The 21,024-nt window shown below is 38.5% G+C and overlaps 1 protein-coding gene across 2 annotated transcripts in view; it reads left to right on the top strand.

The window, feature by feature from the left end:
* Nucleotides 1-21,024, top strand: part of UBE2E2 (ubiquitin conjugating enzyme E2 E2) — a 388,195-nt gene that overhangs the window by 295,253 nt on the left and 71,918 nt on the right. For both annotated transcript variants that reach the window (XM_050779516.1, XM_050779515.1), the window contains exon 4: nt 7,705-7,837. In XM_050779516.1, the coding sequence (XP_050635473.1) occupies nt 7,705-7,837 (133 nt within the window). The remainder of the gene's footprint in view (nt 1-7,704; nt 7,838-21,024) is intronic.

Here is a 21,024-nt window from a genome sequence, read left to right as displayed (position 1 = left end):
TGTGGCACAGCAGATTGAAAAGTATTCAGTATATTAAAAGCATCTTATGATCTTAAGTAAAGACAGTGAGAGCCTAATTATTTTCATGACTTTTATTACATGTAATATTTCAGCTGTACATAGGGGCTCATCCACTGTAGGCTGCAGCATGGGAAGCTGAACGTGGTTTGATTCTGTTGCAGAATTTCTCCTGAAGCAGCAACCTTGGGCATTCAGCCAAATCGTAATTTGCTGATATTTTTCATTCTAAAAGATTTACCTCATTGTGTTTTTATTTTGAAATTTAACTATGAAAGCTTTAGGTTTTTTTCTTATTTAAAAAAAAAATCTGAAAATAAAACAGTAAGGGAATTGATCATTTTCAGAATGTTGCAAGTGGGAAAACATTACTAAATAACCTAATACCTGAAAATCCTGATGTTAAATAAACATTCTATTCATTGATAATTTGAATTTCCTAAGAGTGGCAGCAGTGAATATACACGTTTTCTAAAGTTCTGCTATGTCTAAATATACATCATAAGATTAGTTTACAGAATCATTACTATTATTTTTTGATGTACACATCTTTGTAGCCTTGTTTTTCAGTTCTGAAACCATTCTTATAAATTTACAAAACAGCCTCTTTGAGTTTATTTTTGATCATCTACAACATGTAACAGCAACCACAACAGCAACTGACCTTTGGAGGGTTACTATTTTCCAAGTTCTGTGAGTACAATTCTACTAAAAATTTACAAGATTGGTACTATAATTATCTCATTTTGCAGTCAAGGAAACTAAGACATAGAAAAATTACACATTTACCCAGGTCCTACCAGGCTTTAAATGCCAAGGCTAGGATTCAGACAACTTAGTCTGACTCCAGAGCCTGTTTATGTTCTTCATCATTGCTCTGTACTGCAAGTGTCCTCCGGCACCAAATTTTATTTGATCAGCTTGAGAGATAAGTGATCATTAAAAGAAAAAACAGTCTACAGATTTCTTTTTTTTTTTTTTTTTTTTTTTTTTTGAGACGGAGTCTCGCTCTGTTGCCTAGGCTGGAGTGCAGTGGCCGGATCTGAGCTCACTGCAAGTTCCGCCTCCCGGGTTCACGCCATTCTCCTGCCTCAGCCTCCCGAGTAGCTGGGACCACAGGCACCCACCACCTCGCCCGGCTAGGTTGTTTTTTTTTGTATTTTTTTAGTAGAGACGGAGTTTCACCGTGTTAGCCAGGATGGTCTCAATCTCCTGACCTTGTGATCCTCCCGTCTCGGCCTCCCAAAGTGCTAGGATTACAGGCTTGAGCCACCGCGCCCGGCCCAGTCTACAGATTTCTTTCTCAATTCTCGATTCATGATACAGAAATATGATGTGAACCACGTATGTAATTTTAAATTTCCTGATAGCCACACTAAAGGAAAAAGCAATAGGCGAAGCATATTTTAATAAATTTTTACGCCAGTACATTCCAAGTATTACCATTTCAACATGTAGTTGTTCGTTAAAATTATTAAATTAATAGGTAAATAGTAATTAAAATTATTAATGAGCTATTTTACTTTCTTTTGCATTAAGTCTTCAACCTTTGGTGTATATTTTACACATACAGACAGCACATTTCAATTTGCCCTAGCCACATTTCAAGTGCTTAATAGCCACATGGCTACCATATACAGCAATGTTTTGCATGTTGGGTTCTCAACTGGTACATATCCAAATAGGAGTGGGGCAGAGGGCTGTGCAGTTCAAGATTCTAAAATGTTAAAATTTTTGGCCGGGCGCGGTGGCTCAAGCCTGTAATCCCAGCACTTTGGGAGGCCGAGATGGGCGGATCACGAGGTCAGGAGATCGAGACCATGCTGGCTAACACGGTGAAACCCCGTCTCTACTAAAAAATACAAAAAATTAGCCGGGCGAGGTGGCGGGGCCTGTAGTCCCAGCTACTCGGGAGGCTGAGGCAGGAGAATGGCGTGAACCCAGGAGGCGGAGCTTGCAGTGAGCTGAGATCTGGCCACTGCATTCCAACCTGGGCGACAGAGCGAGCCTCCGTCATAAAAAAAAAAAAAAAAAAATTTTTTATTTAAGGGAAAGAGTATTAGTTTTATATGCATTTTGTTTGTTTGTTTGTTTTTGAGAGTCTAGAGTCTTACTCTGCCACCCAGCCTAGAGTGCAGTGGTGTGATCTTGGCTCACTGCAACCTCCACCTCCTAGGTTCAAGCAATTCTCCTGCCTCAGGTAGTATCCCATCTCCTATCTCCTGGGATAGGAGTATCCCAGATACTCCTCCCAAGTAGCTGGGATTACAGACGCCCACCACCACACCTGGCAAATTTTTGTATTTTATTAATAGAGATGGGGTTTCACCAAGTTGGCCAGGCTGGTCTTGAACTCCTGGCCTCAAATGATCCTCCTGCCTCGGCCTCCCAAAGTGCTGTGATTGTAGGCTAGTTTTATATGCATTTTAGAAGACCAGTCTGTTATCAAGATAATTTGTTGCTACTGGCTAAGATTTCTTAAAGAGGCACACTTTGACAGCATAAACCAATTCAGAGTGATAATATTAGCTGGGTTATTTTAGTCCACTGTTAATAACTACATAGACAGCTGACTAACTTCAAAGAACCAATACAACTTGGAGTTCTGACTGAGAGCCAAATAAAACTTGGAATGGGCAAAAATTGGGTTTATGTTATCTGCAGACATTGCCCTTCTTGGTGGGATACTGCCGTCTTCTACTTCGGAGTCCCTTCCTCAGCCGCACTATTTGGTAGCAACTCCTTATTTAGCCTGTATCTTATAATTTACTGTGGTTACCATCCTTGGGAGGCTATTTTAAGATTTCTTACAGTGACTCAGAGAAATTATAGCTTGGGATTTGCTAGATGTGTTTGTGTATGTTATTTCATAGCTGTATACACTCACCTGTGTGTTTTTTTTAACTGAATTTATTCATCTACCTTGAAGTAATGTTGTAACTATGAACCTGTAATTTTCTCTACTTTTAAGCTCTTCCTTCTGATAAGGTTATCTATTCGTATTGGGTTTAATTATAGCTCAAGGCTTAACCATGTGTGTTATTCATCTGAGTGAGTGAGCCTGTCTGGCAACAAGAGGCTGTTGTTGCCAAAGCTGTATTGTCATCTGGGCTGAATATACTCTGTCTGTGCCTCATTGCCAGCCTCAGGAGAAGGAGGTAATGGGGCAATGGGGGAGGAATGTTGTACTGTAGTCCCTTACACCACTGCTTCTCAATATATTCCAGCCCTTTGCAATGAACTAGGATAACTGTGATTTTATTTACTTCATCTTTTTTTAAACAAGAGAAATCAAACTCTAGAAATAAAATTTAACTCTGCTTCATTTCCCATCTCTACATCTATTTCCTCCCATCTCCCCACTCCCCCTCATCCGTTGTTGTTCTCATAACCATTATCATGAATTTAGGTTTATCTTTCCAGATAATTTCTTAAAAGACTTGGACATAGATATGTATCCATAAATAATATAAAATATTCATACCATAGGACCTGTAAATTCATACAGTAGGATCTTATAAATTAAAGAGTAGGATCTGTTTTTAATTTATACAGTAGGATCACACTGTACATATGCAGCACGTTGCTTTTCTCACCATATTGGTAGATTTTGACATAATTTTTCTTAATGTAAGAATTTGGTACATATGTAATAACGTATCTAACACATGGCAGATTAGAAAACCTGGTAATAAAACAGAAAGCACCTGAATCCACTGCACACACTGAGAAGTAAAACATACCCAGAACCATTGAAGCTCAGTATGCTGCTTCTCCAACCTCTGCTCCCACCCAGGAAACCACTCTTCTGAACTTTCTTCCTACTCATTTTCTTTTCTTACCTCATATTTATGTGTCCCTCAACAGTATATATCCTTGTTTGCTTGCTTTTAAGCTTTGCAGAAATAGTATCATACTGTATATATTCTTTTTAGTCTTAATTTTTTATTCAATATATTTTTAAGATTCATTCATGTTAATCTGTATATTTTCACTGCTGTATAGTATTCCTACCCATTTTTCTGTCAGTAGCCATTTGTGTTGTCTCCAATTTTACTATTATAAATAGTGCTTCTATAAACATTCTCAATGTCTTCTGGTGGTACACACATGTAAAAGTTTCTCTGTAGTATATACCTGGGAGTATAATTGCTATGTTGTAAAATAGGTGTACATTTGACCCTTGAACAACTCAGGGGTTAGAGGTACCAACCCCCCGTGCCATCAAAAATTCACGTATAACTTTTGACTTTCTCCAAATTTAACTACTAATAATACCCTACTGTTGACAAGAAGTCTTACTCATAACATAAACATTTCAGTTAACACATATTTTGCATGTTATATGTATATATGCCGTATTCTTACAATAAAGTAAACTAGAAAAAAGAAAATATTAAGAAAGTCATAAGGAAGAGAAAATGCATTTACAGTATTGTACTGTGTTTATTGTTACCCTAAGTTTACATCATCTGTTTACAAGATGAAATGGCAGCTAACCACAACTGTAGACCTCAATCTACAGTGTATATCAAGTAATTCAACTTTTCCTTGTAATGGCATGACTTTTCTCTGCTTGTTGGGAGCACTTCCAGAATCACTAGTGGCCCTTCGTATGGATCCCATGGTGTTATTTAAGATTTACGGTATTGCACAAACACAATGAAAAATAGGCGAGAACTGAGAGAGATCAGTTTTTACCGCAGTATGCAATTTGCTGGAGAGATGAACTGCTCATGCAGAGATGATTTTTGTCACATGGCATTTTAGGCATTTTAGGCAGCTATTGGCAATAGCTGAGTTCATTGCAATAGCAACAGGAGGTGGCTACAAAATTATTACAGTAGTACAGTATGTACCACAGTTACTTTTATGCATTTTATTGTGATTTAATACTCTCTGTGTTTGCTTACATTTCTTTTAAATGCACATGGCATCATGTATCGTTTGTGTGGATAATTTTAACTTTTCCATAAGAGATTGGTATATATTTTCTGGTAGTAAATGAGAAAAACTAATACCTTTGTATATTTTGTGCACTCATGACATTCCTAACTTTCTTTTAATTTTTCAATATTTCTAGGCTAGTGCTTTGTCAGCAAGTTTTTTCAAATTGTCACAAATCTCAAATTTTTCTGGTGTATTTTCTTGAAATTTACTTCATCTAAGTTGACCCACGCAATGCAGACCTGTTGTTTAGGGGTCAACTGTATATTCAACTTAACTAGATGAGCCTATGTTCTTATCCAGAGTGATTACTCATACTCATCAGCAGTACATAGCAGTTCTGGTTTTTCCACATCCTCATCAACACATGGTTTTATCTGGCATTTATTTTTGCCTTTGCATTTTGTAAAATAATATTACTGAATTGTGATTTTCAGTTTCATTTCCCCGATTTTGATGATATTGAGCATTTTTCATATGATTATTGGCCATTTGTGTTTCCCTTTTTTTGGAAATATCTATGTATTTTTTAATAGAGTTAGTCTTTTTTTAGTTGATTCTTAGGAACTTGTATATTCTCAACACTAGCATTTGGTCACTTTTATATGATCCAAATATCTTTTCTCAGTTTGTGGCTTGCCTTGTCACTCTCTTCAGTCAAACTCTAAAATTTTGACTTTTGCATTTAAATATTTAATCCATCTGCAACAGAGTTTGTTTATTTACTGAGGGTAAAATCCAGTTTCTCTGTTTTTCAAATATAAAAACTTTTCCTAGTCCCATCAGTTGACATAAATCAGGTTTTCATATTTGTGTGGAAAAGTTTGAGGAATTTCTTTGAGTTTCCAAAAAAAAGTTGTAAATCAACTTGTCGAATTTTGGTTTTAAAAAGCAGTTGGACTTTTTAATTGGAATTGTGATTAATCAATTTGGGGAAATTGACATCTGATATCAGGTCTCCCTACCCATAAACTTGGTATCTCTCTCCATTTATTTAACTCTTACGAGTATTTTTCAGTGAGTTTTATATAATTTTCTCCATAAAGATCTTACACATCTTTTATGACTTTATTCATAGCTTCCTTACAAGACCTATTGCAACTCATTTAAAAATACATTTTCTAGGAGCCATTTGTGGTCCAGTGATGCGTGCCTGTAAACCCAGCTACTTGAGAGGCTGAGACCCAAGAATGACTTGAGCCCAGGAGTCCAAGACTAGCTTGGGCAACATAGTGAGACCCTGTCTCAAAAAAAAAATTGCATTTTCTGGTGGTGTATTGAAATGAAGTTGATATTTGGATATTGAGCTTATATCTAGCAATTTCGCTAAACTCTTTTTATTAAGTTTAATACATTGTGTATATATACATATATATAGTATTTAGGTTCACAGGGAGAAAAGCCCATATATATATGTAGTATTTAGGTTCACAGGGAAAAAAGCCCATATATATATACTACAAATACTATTTTATTTCTTCTATCTCAATCCATATGCCTTTTATTTTTCCTTCTGATTTTCATACTTTGATAAATATGATCTCTAGTACAGTACTGATTAGAAGTGGGGATAACAGCCCTTCTTGTCTTACTCATCAATTTAAAGGGAGTGTTTTTAATATTTTACCATTGAATATAGTAGTTGATGTGAGGTTTTTGATAGATGTCTTTTATCAGGTTAAAGAAGTTTCCTTCTATTCCACTTTTGCTAAGTTTATGGAGTTTTTTAAATTACGAATGGCTGTTTGTGATAAAATGGCTGCTTAGTAATGAGTTTTTTGTAGATATAAACTCATTTCAAAATAAGAGGAAAAGAAGCTGAATCCTTATTGGCAACAAAATCTTTCCCAAGCCTCTTAATAGGGTTGCCTACTTTGTTATAGGGTGTGAGGAGAATTTCTAGTATTCTGTTATTATTACATGTAGGTAATAGCTTGATGAAACAAAAAGAACACTGGAAAGCTAAATCCTAATCTCATTTTGCCCTTCTTTTCACCTGAGAGAACTAATACAATTCACTTGACTCACGTGGGCCATATTGTTTTCAGCAAAATTCTCTGGAACTCAGAGACATGTGTACTGCTAGTAGCCGTGTGGCTTCTTCATTTGCTTTGTTATTAATCCATCATCATCCAACATACTGACTTAGGAGGCACTAAGGACAAGGTACAACCCGTTCCTCAAGCACCTTCTAGAGGGGGTGGAAAGAAGCAGTAGTTTACAAAACACAGTTATAAAACAAAATGATACATCTTACCTTCTACAGACCTTATTGCTCATGATGTGTGGGTCAGGAAGTCCTTTGGGTGGGAAGAAAGAAAGGAAGATTCAGATGGGATATGATATTTGAGCAGAGACTTTGGATGATGAACATTGAACCTCCTTTGTGTTCTCAGTTGTTAGCAAAGGGATCAGACTAGTCATTCCCCAGAGGCCCTTCTAACTTTGAAATTTTGTCTCTGACATCACAAATAATTTCATGCTTTTATTAAACATTTGTGTTCCTACCTCTGGCCTATGGTCCTTGGATTCTTGTTCCATAGGCTTAGGGTTGTGAATGACAAAAGAGGATCTTGGTGTTCTTTTATTAAGTAATAACAATATGAATCTTAACAGAGTTAACTGATTAACTTTTTGTGTTTTTATGGACTTGCTCAATTGGTTATCATAAATAGATTTTGTTAAATTCCAGCCTGTATATAATTTCTAAGCACATTTCATTTGTATGTCTTATTTCAGTGCTGGACCCAAAGGAGACAACATTTATGAATGGAGGTCAACTATATTGGGACCCCCAGGATCTGTCTATGAAGGAGGGGTGTTCTTTCTTGACATTACCTTTTCACCAGACTATCCGTTTAAACCCCCTAAGGTCAGTATGAATTTTCATTGGTTTTTAGCAATATGGATTATATTTGTAGATACATATACTTATTCTTAAATATACATTTCTAGGGATGCATGTCTATTCTGTTGTCACAGACAGCTTCCCAGGATTGATAGTGTATAAAATGAAACAGTGTAGGGCCGGGCGCGGTGGCTCAAGCCTGTAATCCCAGCACTTTGGGAGGCCGAGGCAGGCGGATCACAAGGTCAGGAGATCGAGACCACAGTGAAACCCCGTCTCTACTAAAAATACAAAAAATTAGCCGGGCGCGGTGGCGGGCGCCTGTAGTCCTAGCTACTCAGGAGGCTGAGGCAGGAGAATGGCGTGAACCGAGGAGGCGGAGCTTGCAGTGAGCCGAGATCGCGCCACTGCACTCCAGCCTGGGCAACAGCGTGAGACTCCGTCTCAAAAAAAAAAAAAAAAAAAAAAAAAAAGAAACAGTGTAAAAAAATTGTAGGTTATTCCTCCACCCCAACTTTTTACTGATTTCATTGTTTTTTTCTCCTCCTTTTTCTCTTCATTATCTCCTTTCTTTGTTATACATTTTAATGTAATATAAAACACCATGTTTTATGGGTGAAAATGGGGGCATAAGATTGGGCCAGGGTTAGTACCAGAGCCCAGAGAATCAGACGTAGCCTGGAGCCAGAGCCCAAGCAAGCTAAGCACAAGAATCAGGCTAAAGGAGAAGGAAGCCTTGCCAAGGCAAAGTTTATAGCACGAGCTATGGAGGTTTGAGTTTTGGTGCCTCTAGAGTTCAGCTGCTCACATGTAGTACACATGGACTAGTATGGAAAGTATGACCCACAGAGACGTAAAAATCATGTTAAGAAAATTTAGTAAAGAAGTATTTATAATCATTAATGAAACTGATTAATTAATGAAAAGTCATTTATGTTCATATCTGATGTGCAAGAGTGTAGTGAAATCAGAACATGAAAGAACTCTCACTTATTTAAGCCAAGATTATATACTTTAGAAAGTCTTTACATTCCTTTCTACTGCCTATAAGTCAGATGTTTTTAAATCATGTCATCTCTATTAGCATTTGTTCTCCACTATGGCAAAGGAAATGACCCTGAGGACACTATGTTTTGGCTACCAAGAAAGAATTCTCATCTGGCCCTGACTTAAGGTCACAATGCACAGGGATAGAAAACTTGTTTGCATTGTGTAGGTTGGAATAAACAATGTAAGAAAACAAGAATAAGACTAGACTTTCACGATGACTTTCTATAATTCCCCTCGCTCTTCTTTTTTGCCCCTGCTCTTCCTTTCTTCCTTTCCGTTGATGCTTAGATAGTGTTACCAAAGCAAAAAGTAGTAACTATAATTATCCTCAATGAGGAAACCAAGGACAGAGGAACTAAGTAACTTGTCCAGCATTATGCATCAAGCAAATGGTGGTATAAGGATTTGAATCTGGAAAGCCTGGCTCCAAAGCCCATACTTCTTCCTACGTTACACAATACATTTTATTCAAGCTGTCAGGCTGGTGGCACTGGTGACCACCAAGAGCTTGCATTTGGCAGATTTTCAGTGACAAAGCCATAGTAAATCTAATACTTACCTTCTCCCTTTACTGGATGGGACCCTTATACCTTTCTTTTCTGCTTTAGACCAGCCCTTAAGTTACCTGGAGTATCTGTTGTACTACGAGGGATGTAAGGACCTTTCTTTCTCAGCCTCTACAGTAAAGGATGCACAGAGTGAGGAAGGGGGAAGAAACTCAGACCAGGATATTGTGCTGCTTGTAAATCTGATGTGATCTGTTCCTTGAGATTAGCAGTTTCAGAAAATGTGTGGGCTTATCCAATTTCTGAATGACAGAAATGTGTGGTTAAACAAAGCTCGAATAAGCTGAGGGGGAGAGAGTCAATCGCATTCTTGACGTTCTTCACTGAGTCGAGCACTCTACTGGGCATCAGCTCTGCAAACTCATTTCTTCTCCAGAACGTTCCAGTAAGACTAGGGTGTTCCCCTGTCACAGAGAAGGAAACATAGATGAGACTTAGAGAGGTTTCCCAAGAATGTACAACCAGGAATCTACTGAAGTCTGACTCCAGGGACTATGTACTTTCCACTGAATTATACACACTTGCCATGGAGAACTTGACTGGTAAAAATAGGGCATGGGAAGAATGCTTTATCTGTCCTCAAATGTTTCAGGGACTATGGTGTGGGTAGGCGTTGGACTTTATCCAGGATGGTTGGATGGGACAAAAATAGAAGCAGGAGGGTGTCAGTTACAGGGAAGTAGATTTCAATTTTTTCTGAGGGAAATCTGACCCACAGTTGGACAGTCAACTTGTGTGTGACTCTACTTCTGAGACACCACACTTCCCTTTACTAGGAGTGTTCAAGAAAAAACTGAGTTACTACCTGTCAAGAATCTTACCAGAAAATAATTGAATTCCTCCACGTAATGAGTTGGACCAGACAATCTCTAAGGAGAAAAAAAAATCAAACTTTGGTACCTAGAACCACAATTCAAATGCACATTTGATAGATACCTGTGGAAAGTTTTTAAAAGCAAATTATCACCTCCTAGTATATCAGTTTTAGAAATCAGATTTTGTAGATAGGTGTGTTACTCGAGGGAGAAAAAACTTGGTGTGTAGTGAAGGCTATTAAGTAAAACAAATACTTTTATTAATAGTTTTGATGTAACATCTCCATGCTTTTCTAGTGTCCTGTTAGTTTAAATAGTACATGTTTCAAGTTGTCTTGGGTTTTTTTTCTCTGCTACTTGGTATTTTTCTCTCCTTTGCTCTTTTTTTTTTTTTTCACGTTAGCCATGCATTTTGATTCCTGCAGCATTTCCCAATACTCTGAAGAATGAACCAGGGAAGCAGTAGTTGTCAGGGGAAATTACTTATAAGAGCAGAGGCTTATAAAAACATCGGATGGGCTAACTGATGGTTATTTGTGTGGATATACATACCATAAAATTAGTCCATAGCATGATTGGGTTCATGAGATTATTTTTTCCAAATTCTCATAAATAGAACCTTTTATGAGGACTTCTAAACACTGTAGAGCTCCAGTGTAGCTTTTAAAGGTCAGAGGAACGATTTGAGATGCCCCTTCTTGTTGCAGGAACTTTTTCACAGTAGGGCTTGGTCAGGTTGAACACCCTATCTTCCACTGCCCAATTTTTAAAAATCAGAGATGAGCTCTTCTAGTAATTTCTTCCAGAATTTGCCAAATTCTAATAAGGCAAGCAAAACAATTACTACCTGAGTACATAACGTTCATTAAACTTAGTGTTCTAGTTTTAAATAGGTTGAGTACTAGTACTTTTCAAATGCTATATTTCAGTACAATTTTTAGGACATTGAATTTCTTATATTTTTATGCCTTTTACTTAACCTATAGCACAATTTTACTATTTCAAAGTAGGTAAGGCATTTTACATGGTATCTTTTCTTGTGTGACATTGTCCATTGCATCTGTTGTCAGGTCTTCAATTGAGTACTTAACCACCAATTATAATATTATTTCTCTGAGAAAATACCTGTTTAATAGAACTCCATCTAAGAATACTACATTATGGCCAAAAAGAAAAGTGTAATGAACTGCTAGTGTTCAAAGTATAAAAGCTTTTTATGCCTATTTGTTTTTCAGTGTAGACATATGTTTTAATGTTTTAATTCAGATATCTGTTTTCAAGGTAGAAGTTGCTTTGTTTTTTTGTTTGTTTATTTTTTGAGAAACAGTTCACTCTTTTGCCCAGGCTGGAGTGAAGTGGCACGATCTCAGCTCACTGCAACCTCTGCCCCCTGGATTCAAGCGATTTTCCTGCCTCGGCCTCCCGAGTAGCTGGGATTACGGCACCTGCCACCACACTTGGCCTATTTTTTGTATTTTTAGTAGAGACAGGGTTTTGCCATGTTGGCCAGGCTGGTCTCGAACTCCTGACGACCTCAGGTGATCCAGCCACTTCAGCCTCCCAAAGTGCTAGGATTACAACCATGAGCCACCACGCCTGGCCAGAAGTTGCTTTGTGTTTTGTTGGGGATTAGCTTTTAGATTCATAGATAATTAGTTTTTTAAATTTATAGGTAATTACTCATCAGCCAGGTGCAGTTGCTCACTCTGGTAATCCCAGCACTTTGGGAGGCTGAGACAGGAGGATCACTTGAGATCAGGAGTTCAAGACCAGCCTGGCCAACGTGGCAAAATCCCATCTCTACTAAAAATATAAAAATTATCTGGGCATGGTGACTCACACCTGTAGTTCCAGCTTCTCAGGAGGCTGAGGCATGAGAAGTACTGCCCATGAGGCAGAGGCTGCAGTGAGCTGAGATCACGCCATTGCACTCCAGCCTGGGGGACAGAGCAAGACTCTGTCTCAAATAAATAAATAAATAAATAAATAAATAAAATTACTCCTCAAAGTGCTCAAAATCTGTACTTTATTTTAAAAGTTTAATATGTAAATATTTTAATGTTATTCATTTTGCAGCCTACATATTTGTTATAGAATTAAAAAACTATTGCAGATAAGCAAAAGGGAAAAAAATTACCTGTAATCTCCCCCAAACTGATTATTCTTGCCATTTAGGTATATCTGTTTTAAGACTTTTGTTTCCTTCATTTGTATCATATACATATAAATATGTACACATACAGGCCTGTACATATATATATACATAAACACACATACACCTTTTTACAAAAATTGGGCCATACTACCCATGGCTTCATGTTTACTTTTTTATCTAATGTTATATTTTCATCCAGTACCATATATTATATACTTCCAGTAAACATTTAATTGTGTTACAGTTATAAAGGCTACCTAGTATTCCGTTGTATAAATATACCAAAATTTAATCACTTTCATGTGGCTGGACATTTAGGTTCTTCTCATTGCTTCTGTTACAATCAGTGATGTGATGAACATTCTTGAAATTACATATTTTTTATACTTTTATGATTTTCTCAGGTTAAATTTGTTGATGTAGAATTTCTAGGTAAAGAGTTTGCACATATTTATAGAGTTTTTGGTAAAGATTGACAAATTGTGCTTCAGAAAAATTGTATCCGTTTACATTGTTACCATCAACATGACAGTGTAGAACTTCCCTACACTCCCCTCAGCTTTGAGTATTTTAGGTCTTTTTTACTGGCAGTAGATGAAAAGTGGTATCTTATGGTTACATTAATTTACATTTATTTGACTACCTGTGAAATGTATGACCGTTTTCATGTATACTGTTGTCCTATCTCATTATTTCTTTTCGTGAATAATATAAAAAACATTTTATCTTAGAAGTCTTACAATAGGCTGGGCGCGGTGGCTCAAGCCTGTAATCCCAGCACTTTGGGAGGCCGAGGCGGGTGGATCACGAGGTCAGGAGATCGAGACCATCCTGACTAACATGGTGAAACCCTGTCTCTACTAAAAAATACAAAAAACTAGCCGGGCGTGGTGGCGGGCGCCTGTAGTCCCAGCTACTCGGAGGCTGAGGCCGGAGAATGGCGTGAACCCGGGAGGCGGAGCTTGCAGTGAGCTGAGATTGCGCCACTGCACTCCAGCCTGGGTGACAGAGTGAGACTCCGTCTCAAAAAAAAAAAAAAAAAAAGAAGTCTTACATCAACAAAATTAACAAGGATGCTTGAAGAATTCAGAAACTAAAGGAATATATTATGTTGGGTTTTTTTTCTACCAAAAGCACTTTGAAAATATTGTGACACTCTGTCTAATGTTTCTGTTTCAGACATTTTTTTTTTTTTTTTGAGATAGGGTCTCACTCTGTGGCCCAGGCTTGAGTGCGGTGACGTGATCATGGCTTACTGCAACCTCCACCCAGTCTCAAGTGATCCTCTCATGTCAGCCTCCCAAGAGGCTGGGACTACAACCACACACCACCACACCTGGCTAATTTTTTTTTTTTTTTTTTTCCTGGTAGAGAGAGGGTTTTGCCATGTTGCCCAGGCTGGTCTTGAACTCCGGGGCTCAAGCAATCTGCCCACTTTGGCCTCCCAAAGTGCTGGGATTACAGGCGTGAGCTACCACCCCTGGCCTGTCTTAGAAATTCTAATGACTTACATCCTCACTCAGGACTCATGTTAGGTAACAGGTCAGATATTTGTCTTTTCAGTAGAAATGCATAGGGGTAACACATTTTTAATTTGGCTTTTTCTGTCTCACTGTGGATCTGTACATGACATAAAAAATAAGTGTTCATTCTAAATAGATTTGGAATTAGGTAGGTGAGAGAGTCGTGCATGTTTGTTTTTAATTTTCAGTGTTTCAGGCCACTTATACACAGGTTAGACATGCTGTGTCCATGTTCCTGGGAAACATTGTTTTCTTTGGTAATGGCAAGAAGATAGTATCTGCTGGTGATAAAATTTGTGCCTCAGGTGTTTTATAAAACAAGACAAAAAATTACATCAATAAAGTGTAAGTGAAATTAAGAATGATATTCAAAATCTTTTTAAATATAATTTGTTCTTTCACTACAAATTTTAGCAAGTACATTTTAAAATCCTAGAGATCATCTCAGAGCATATCAGTTTATGGGTTTGTTTGTTATTTTTTATAAAGTCTAACTATGGGTTGCTTACTAATGTCAGCTAATGGGGAAGGCCTTAACTGCTTTTGAAGAGTGAAATAGATAGGGTCTTCAAGTTTTCGAAATCTGTATTTTTCTCATGGCTACTCATAAATAAGGTAGCTAATTAGTTACAATAAGAAACAGTGATATTCAGCATTTGAAAGCCAGAGAGAGATCTGTAACTGAAGTTCAACAATGAGTTCCACAACTGTACCCTTACTAGATTATTATTATGTACTTGTTTTTATTGTTGCTGCCACTGCTCAAAGAGGAAAGTTGAATGTGTTTCCCAGAATTTTCAGAAAGAGCAGTGATTTATGTGTGTAAACCCAGCTACCCACTCATTTACTCTGGCCTTGGTTAGAGAACACGCAGTTGTCATGGAGTAACATGAAATGACTTGTTTTTAACCTGAGTTCATGCATTCATATAAAGCTTGGCCATGGATCAAGTTCTTTCTTACATTTTGAATTGCCTGTTTGACATCTCTAGTTGAACATCCAGTAGTCATCTCAAACTTAACAAATCCAAAGCCCTATTACTGATTACCCTGTTCCACATCAGCCAGACCAGCTTCTCGAGTCTTCCCCATGTCAATGAATGTCAGCTCTATTTTTCCAGGTGCTGAAACTAAAAACCTTACAGTCATTCTTGACTCCTTTCATACAGCTAGTCAGACCCAGTCCTACTGGCTCAATTTTGAAAGTAAATCTAGAATCTAAACATTTCTCACCACCTTTCCCTAGAAACTCTGTGGCCCAAACCACCGTCAACTGTTCTCCTCCCTCAGATTACTGTGGAAATCTCATATGTGGTCTTCCTGGTTCCACCCCTCGTCCCTCCTACAGTACATCCCATATGCTGAAAGATTCCTTTTTTTTTTTTTTTTTGGCTGGAATGTAGTGGTGTGATCTCAGCTCACTGCAGCCTCCACCTATCAGGCTCAAGCAATCTTTCTACCTCAGCCTCCCAAATGGCTGGGACCACAGGCATTTGCCACCATGCCCAGCTACTTTTTGTATTTTTGGTAGAGATGGGGTTTCGCCATGTTGCCCAGGCTGGTCTCAAACTCCTGAGCTCAAGCAATCCGCCCGTCTCAGCGTTCCAAAGTGCTGGGATTACAGGCATGAGCCACCACGCACAGCCTAAAGCTTCCTTCTATAGTGTGTCAGATTATGTAAATTATTTGCTTAAACCCTTCAGTGATTCCCAGCTCCTGAATAAAAGCCTGTAAAACCATATAGAACCACCCCTTTCACAGAATAGTTTTCAAAGTTGCCAACCATCAATTTTTACTCAAATATTCAAAGTCTGCTTTTTCACAAGCCTTTCCATTTGTTCTTCCTTCTGCCTGCATTTGTATGCCACCCAGAAATTCACATGACTCACTTCATTTCTCACTTGATGTGTCTGCTCAAATGTCACCTTTTCAGAGAGGCTCTTGGATGACAAATTCCAACCTCCTAGGTTCCCTATAAACTTCTTCACAACCACTACTATACTTGATTTTTTGCTATAGCACGTCTCGCTCTTAGTGTTATATATTTGTTTATTTGTTTATTATGTTTCCCTTTCCCCAATTAGCATGTAAGCTCAGTGAGCACAGAAACTTTGTTTTGATGTCACTACTTTAATCTCAGCCATGTAGAACAATACCTGCTGATTCAGTAGGCAGTTAGTAAAAATTTGTTGAATTAGTTAAATGCATGCAACTGTACCATAAGTAAATGTTTATTACCCCCCCACTTCATGGATCCGAAAACTGAGCTCCATGGAGGTTAAGCTGCGCACAGGCCACACAGAAAGTAGGTAGCAGAACCGGAATCTAAACCCAGTTCTAAACTGAGCCTTTTATCTCCAATTATAGAGAAGGTGTAGATTGCTTAGATCCCTGGAGGAAGGAATACTTGTTCCTGGATTAAACACTCCGGTATAAATTAATTATATCGGATCATTCTCCAACCCACGTGTTTTTGAGGGGAGAGGAAAGACATGGTATGAGGAGGAAAGAGATGATGTGAAGAGGAAAGGATGTTAGAAGAGATTTTGTGTGCCTGCCTTTCTGTTTTGCTAGGAATCCTCTTTCCGAAGGCACTGGAGGCTTTTCTCCAATATGTTTCCAATTCACAGACTGAGGTGTCATATCTACGTTAAATAATAAATATGGATTTCTAGATTTTGCCAGCTTTAAAGAAGTTACTTCACATTTCACAGATCATTTTCACATTTAACTAGTGTCATAATGGCCTGGTATCCTCAGTGTCATGACTGGGCTATCAGATTGCTTACATCACATGAGTCAGGTTTTCTTTTTGGTCCATGCTCCTTTTGATAAACGTTTAATAATGGCATGCTATCCTTAAATGTTATGTTATGTGAAATTCCAAAATGAATGTGATGATTAAAAATAGATCAAAATGATGTCATTGTCTTTGTGCTTTTAAAATAATGCACGTTATATCTGTGTGTCCAGCCACCACCTACAACTGCCATCAATTTAGCAGTTACTAAGAAGTAGGATTGGGTTTTGTTTTCAGGGCAAAGAATACCAACTTTATTGTAAGCCAAATTAAATATGCCTATAAACTGATAGGAAATCAGCCTTCTGGCTGACAGGAAGTTTAATTTAGCCATATTTTGGGAAGATACCTTTATTCCTAGCTTTCTATAATGTAATGCAGTTCACTAATTTTAAAGAAAGACCTTTAGTTTATTATGGTTTCCTGAGATGCTTATTGCTCAAGCCAGCTTTATTTTTCAGGTTGGATCAACTTAACCACCTGTACGTTTGCACAAGCCTTGAAGAGTTGGTGGTGTAATCAGCCACTCTGGCACACCCCTATAAGAGCCCTGCCATAAAGGTGGAGGTTTCAAACAAGTATTTTGCTGTGCTTCTCCATGCTCTGGAGATCCCATCTCTGTGAATGTGACCACACTCCAAATGCAAGTTGGTGTTGGTTGATATTACTGTCAGCATAACTGGGAGGGGTAGACAGGCCTAAATTCCTTCACGATGGATTTTCTTCTGCGGAGAAGTTATGTGAACAGAGGAGACTGAAGTGAGACAGACATTCAGAAGCTTGGAAAATGAGGAGCTTGTTTGCCTTCAGGACTCAGAAAAGATTCAACTCACTTACCAAAGAGGGGTGACTTTTCTAAGGAAAGATTCTCAGATGACACAAGTGATACCCTCCCCTCACATGAGTTTTCTGAAGAGAGAAGGGTGGGGTAACTCCTCTAGGTACAGTCTTCAGTATCCCAAACATCAGAGGGTATTGAGTGATCCGCTCACTGGTCCCATAAAACAGTGAACACTGGGAACTCTGAGAGAAACACTCTTAAGCACAGAAAGTTCAAGGACAATAAGGTGATACTGGAAGAAATAATCTTGTAAAGAGGACAACCTTCTGTAGTACTGAGCCAGATGAAGCTTCGATTTTGGCATTTTCCTAACCCTATAGGAAAGGGCTTTTGATGGAACCAGATCAAGACACCCTGTGTTGATTGCCTGTAAATTTAAAAACAAATTATATTTCATTGTCCACTTGAGATATGGGATGGGGAAATAATAATCCACATGTAACAAAAAAAAGTATATTCTCCACTTTATTTAAATATGTTACTTGCTTAGATAGTTACTTGTGATCTTATTTTGTTCAAGCTGGGATACAGTAGGTAGGTCTGAGTTCATTTCTAAGACTGCCTGCCAAATATCAGTCCCTTTATGGCAGGTGATCAAATTTCCTTGATTTTTTTTTTCCATTAGAGTTGGAGCGGGATCTCTCAGTAAGGTAGCAGCCTCTTATAGATTTGTTCAAGGCGGTCTAAAGAAAATGAGACAGAGAGAACTGAATGTTCTTAGTTTCCAGCTGTCCAAGAGAAGAATCAGTACATGATCATGGCTTATTGCTGAATTAGAGAAGATAGGGCCACCTGCCTTTCACAAGTGTGGTGCAGGCCTTGTCCTGCCAAAAATAAGGAGAAACAAAATCAGACAGACAACAAAAATTATAAATAAAACACATCTAGGGGGCTGGGCGTATTGGCTCACGCCTGTAATCCCAGCACTTTGGGAGGCCAAGGTGGGCGGATCACTTGAGGTCAGGAGTTTGAGACCAGCCTGACCAACATGATGAAACCCTTTCTCTACAAAAAATACAAAAATTAGCCAGGCTTGGTGGCACACGCCTGTAATCCCAACTATTTGGGAGGCTGAGGCATGAGAATCGCTTGAACCCGGGAGGTAGAGGCTGCAGTAAGTCGAGATCATGCCACTGTACTCCAGCCTGGGTGACAGAGCAAGACTCTGTCTCAAAAAAATAAAATAAAATGGATCTAGGATCAGACAAAGTTATTCATACTGATTCATACAAGCATAGCTATTCTAAACCATCAGGTGAATTTTTCTTGTGGTATCAGTATGTTAGCAGTTAGCAGAGACCTGCCAAAAATTCTTGCAGGTTGGTTGCTTTTTTAAATACCTATTTTAAGGCTCACTTATAAAGCACAGATTTATTGAGCCCCTACTACTTTCCAGGCCCTTGATATATAAAGATGAGTAAGATACAGCCCTGGAAGCATGGAGACAGAAAGAACAATTAGGGGCTGACACAGTAGCTTAGCCAAGAAAAGAACTAAGGCTCAGCTGTGAAGATAAAAACAAGGAGAATAATGTATAAATTCTTTTCTCATTCCATCATTCGGTAATCATGTATGTACCGTGCAGTGGTCCAGATACTGAACATAGAGAAGTGAACAGCAGCATGCCCCATCTTGCATAGAATTTACATTCAAGACATGATAGAATAGGATTTTTTCATCTTTGACCCAGCTGACATTTTGAGCAAGGTAATACTTTGTAGTAAAGGGCTACTCTTTGTATTGTAGAATACGTAGCAGCATCCCTGATCTCTACCCTCTAAACGCCAATAGCGATCTCCCCTATGCCCTATTGTGACAACAAACATTTCTGCAGATATTGCCAAGTATCCCCTGAAGGAGGGGATCACCCTGTTGAGAACCACTGTGTTAGCACTGACATCCATATCTACTGGTGACTAGTTTGAAACATCAGGAAGGACTCTCTGGTTTCTGATCTGAATGACCAGGTAGGGATATGTTGCCTGTGAGGAACTTATGAGACACCTGAGTGGGAAGTGCAGAAATGTTCAGCCGACAGCTTAATAGATCTCGAGTTCAGGTGAGTGATATGAGCTAGAGGTACCGATTTGGGAGTTAGCAGACACAGACGTGGGTGTTAAAACCCCAGATAGAATGAATGATCTCACCTAGAGGAATGTGCAGTTTTCAACCCAAACTGAATTTTTGAACCTATAAATTTCCAGAATGGGTTTTCCAGAAGAGAAGAATGATAACTGAAAAAACTAACGAAGCTGATATTTTCTCTTTTTCATTAAGTTCTCACTGTTTTGGGATTGGAACGTTATTTTCCATATAGAGTATTGTTGCTAGAAAGCTTACCCAATAATACTTCATAAAACACCATGCTCTTATTACAAGGAAAAAACCTCATCTGTTGTTAATAAATTGTATAAATTAATTTTCTCACAAGTGCCTAAATCAGGCCTAAAATAAGTAAAATAATTACCTGTAGTTGCAGTGGCCTTCTGCAGGGCAATGGACTAAATGACTTTTTTTAAGTTCCTCTTGAGCCTTTGGTTTCAGTTTTAATCAAACTAAAACTTAGAGAGACTAAGTAATGTGATTAGGATCCACATAGCTAATAAGGCCAGGGTCAGGATTAGAACTTCTGGCCTCCTGTTTTCCAGTCCTGCAGCCCCTACTCTTCACACCTGAACTAACTGAGCTGTTCAGTGATCTTGCTAAGTGCACAGTAATTCAGTTTTTGCCTACAGCCTTTTTTTTCCTGCCTGTTTTCTTTCCTTTTTTTTTTTTTATTTATTTTATTTATATATATATACACACACACATTTTTTTTTTTTTTTTTGAGAGTGTCTCACCCTGTCACCCAGGCTGGAGTGCAGTGGCACGATCTCAGCTTACTGCAGCCTCAACCTCCAGGGCTCAAGTGATTCTCCCACCTCAGCCTCCCAAGTAGCCAGGACTACAGCGTGGCAAATTTTTTTATTTCTGGAAGAGATTATTAGGTCTCACTATGTTGTCACAGGCTGGTCTCAAACTCTGAGCTCAACCAATCCTCCTGCCTTGGCCTCCCAAAGTGCTGGGATTACAGGCATGAGCTACCGCACCCAACCAGGCATACTTTACGTCACTCTTTGTGTTCTTTTCTGTAGTCCCTTTTGCCTCTATTTTTGTGGAGAATTAAGGTTAAATAAGGTTTTTTGTTTGGGCACTTACCAAGTTGTATATCTGTATATAGACTGCGCTCGGTGGTGCATGCCTGTAATCCCAGCACTTTGGGAGGCCAAGACGGCCAGCTCACCTGAAGTCAGGAGTTCAAGACCAGCCTGCCTAACATGGTGAAACCCCATCTCTACTAAAAATACAAAAATTAGCCAGGCGTGGTGGTGCATGCCTATAATCCCAGCTACTCAGGCCAAGGCACAAGAATTGCTTGAACCCAGGAGGCAGAGGTTGCAGTGAGCCGAGATCGTGGCAGAG

Source organism: Macaca thibetana, chromosome 2, assembly GCF_024542745.1.
Source record: "Macaca thibetana thibetana isolate TM-01 chromosome 2, ASM2454274v1, whole genome shotgun sequence".
NCBI classification, from domain to species: domain Eukaryota; kingdom Metazoa; phylum Chordata; class Mammalia; order Primates; family Cercopithecidae; genus Macaca; species Macaca thibetana.
This window is presented reverse-complemented; position numbering and strand designations above follow the sequence as displayed.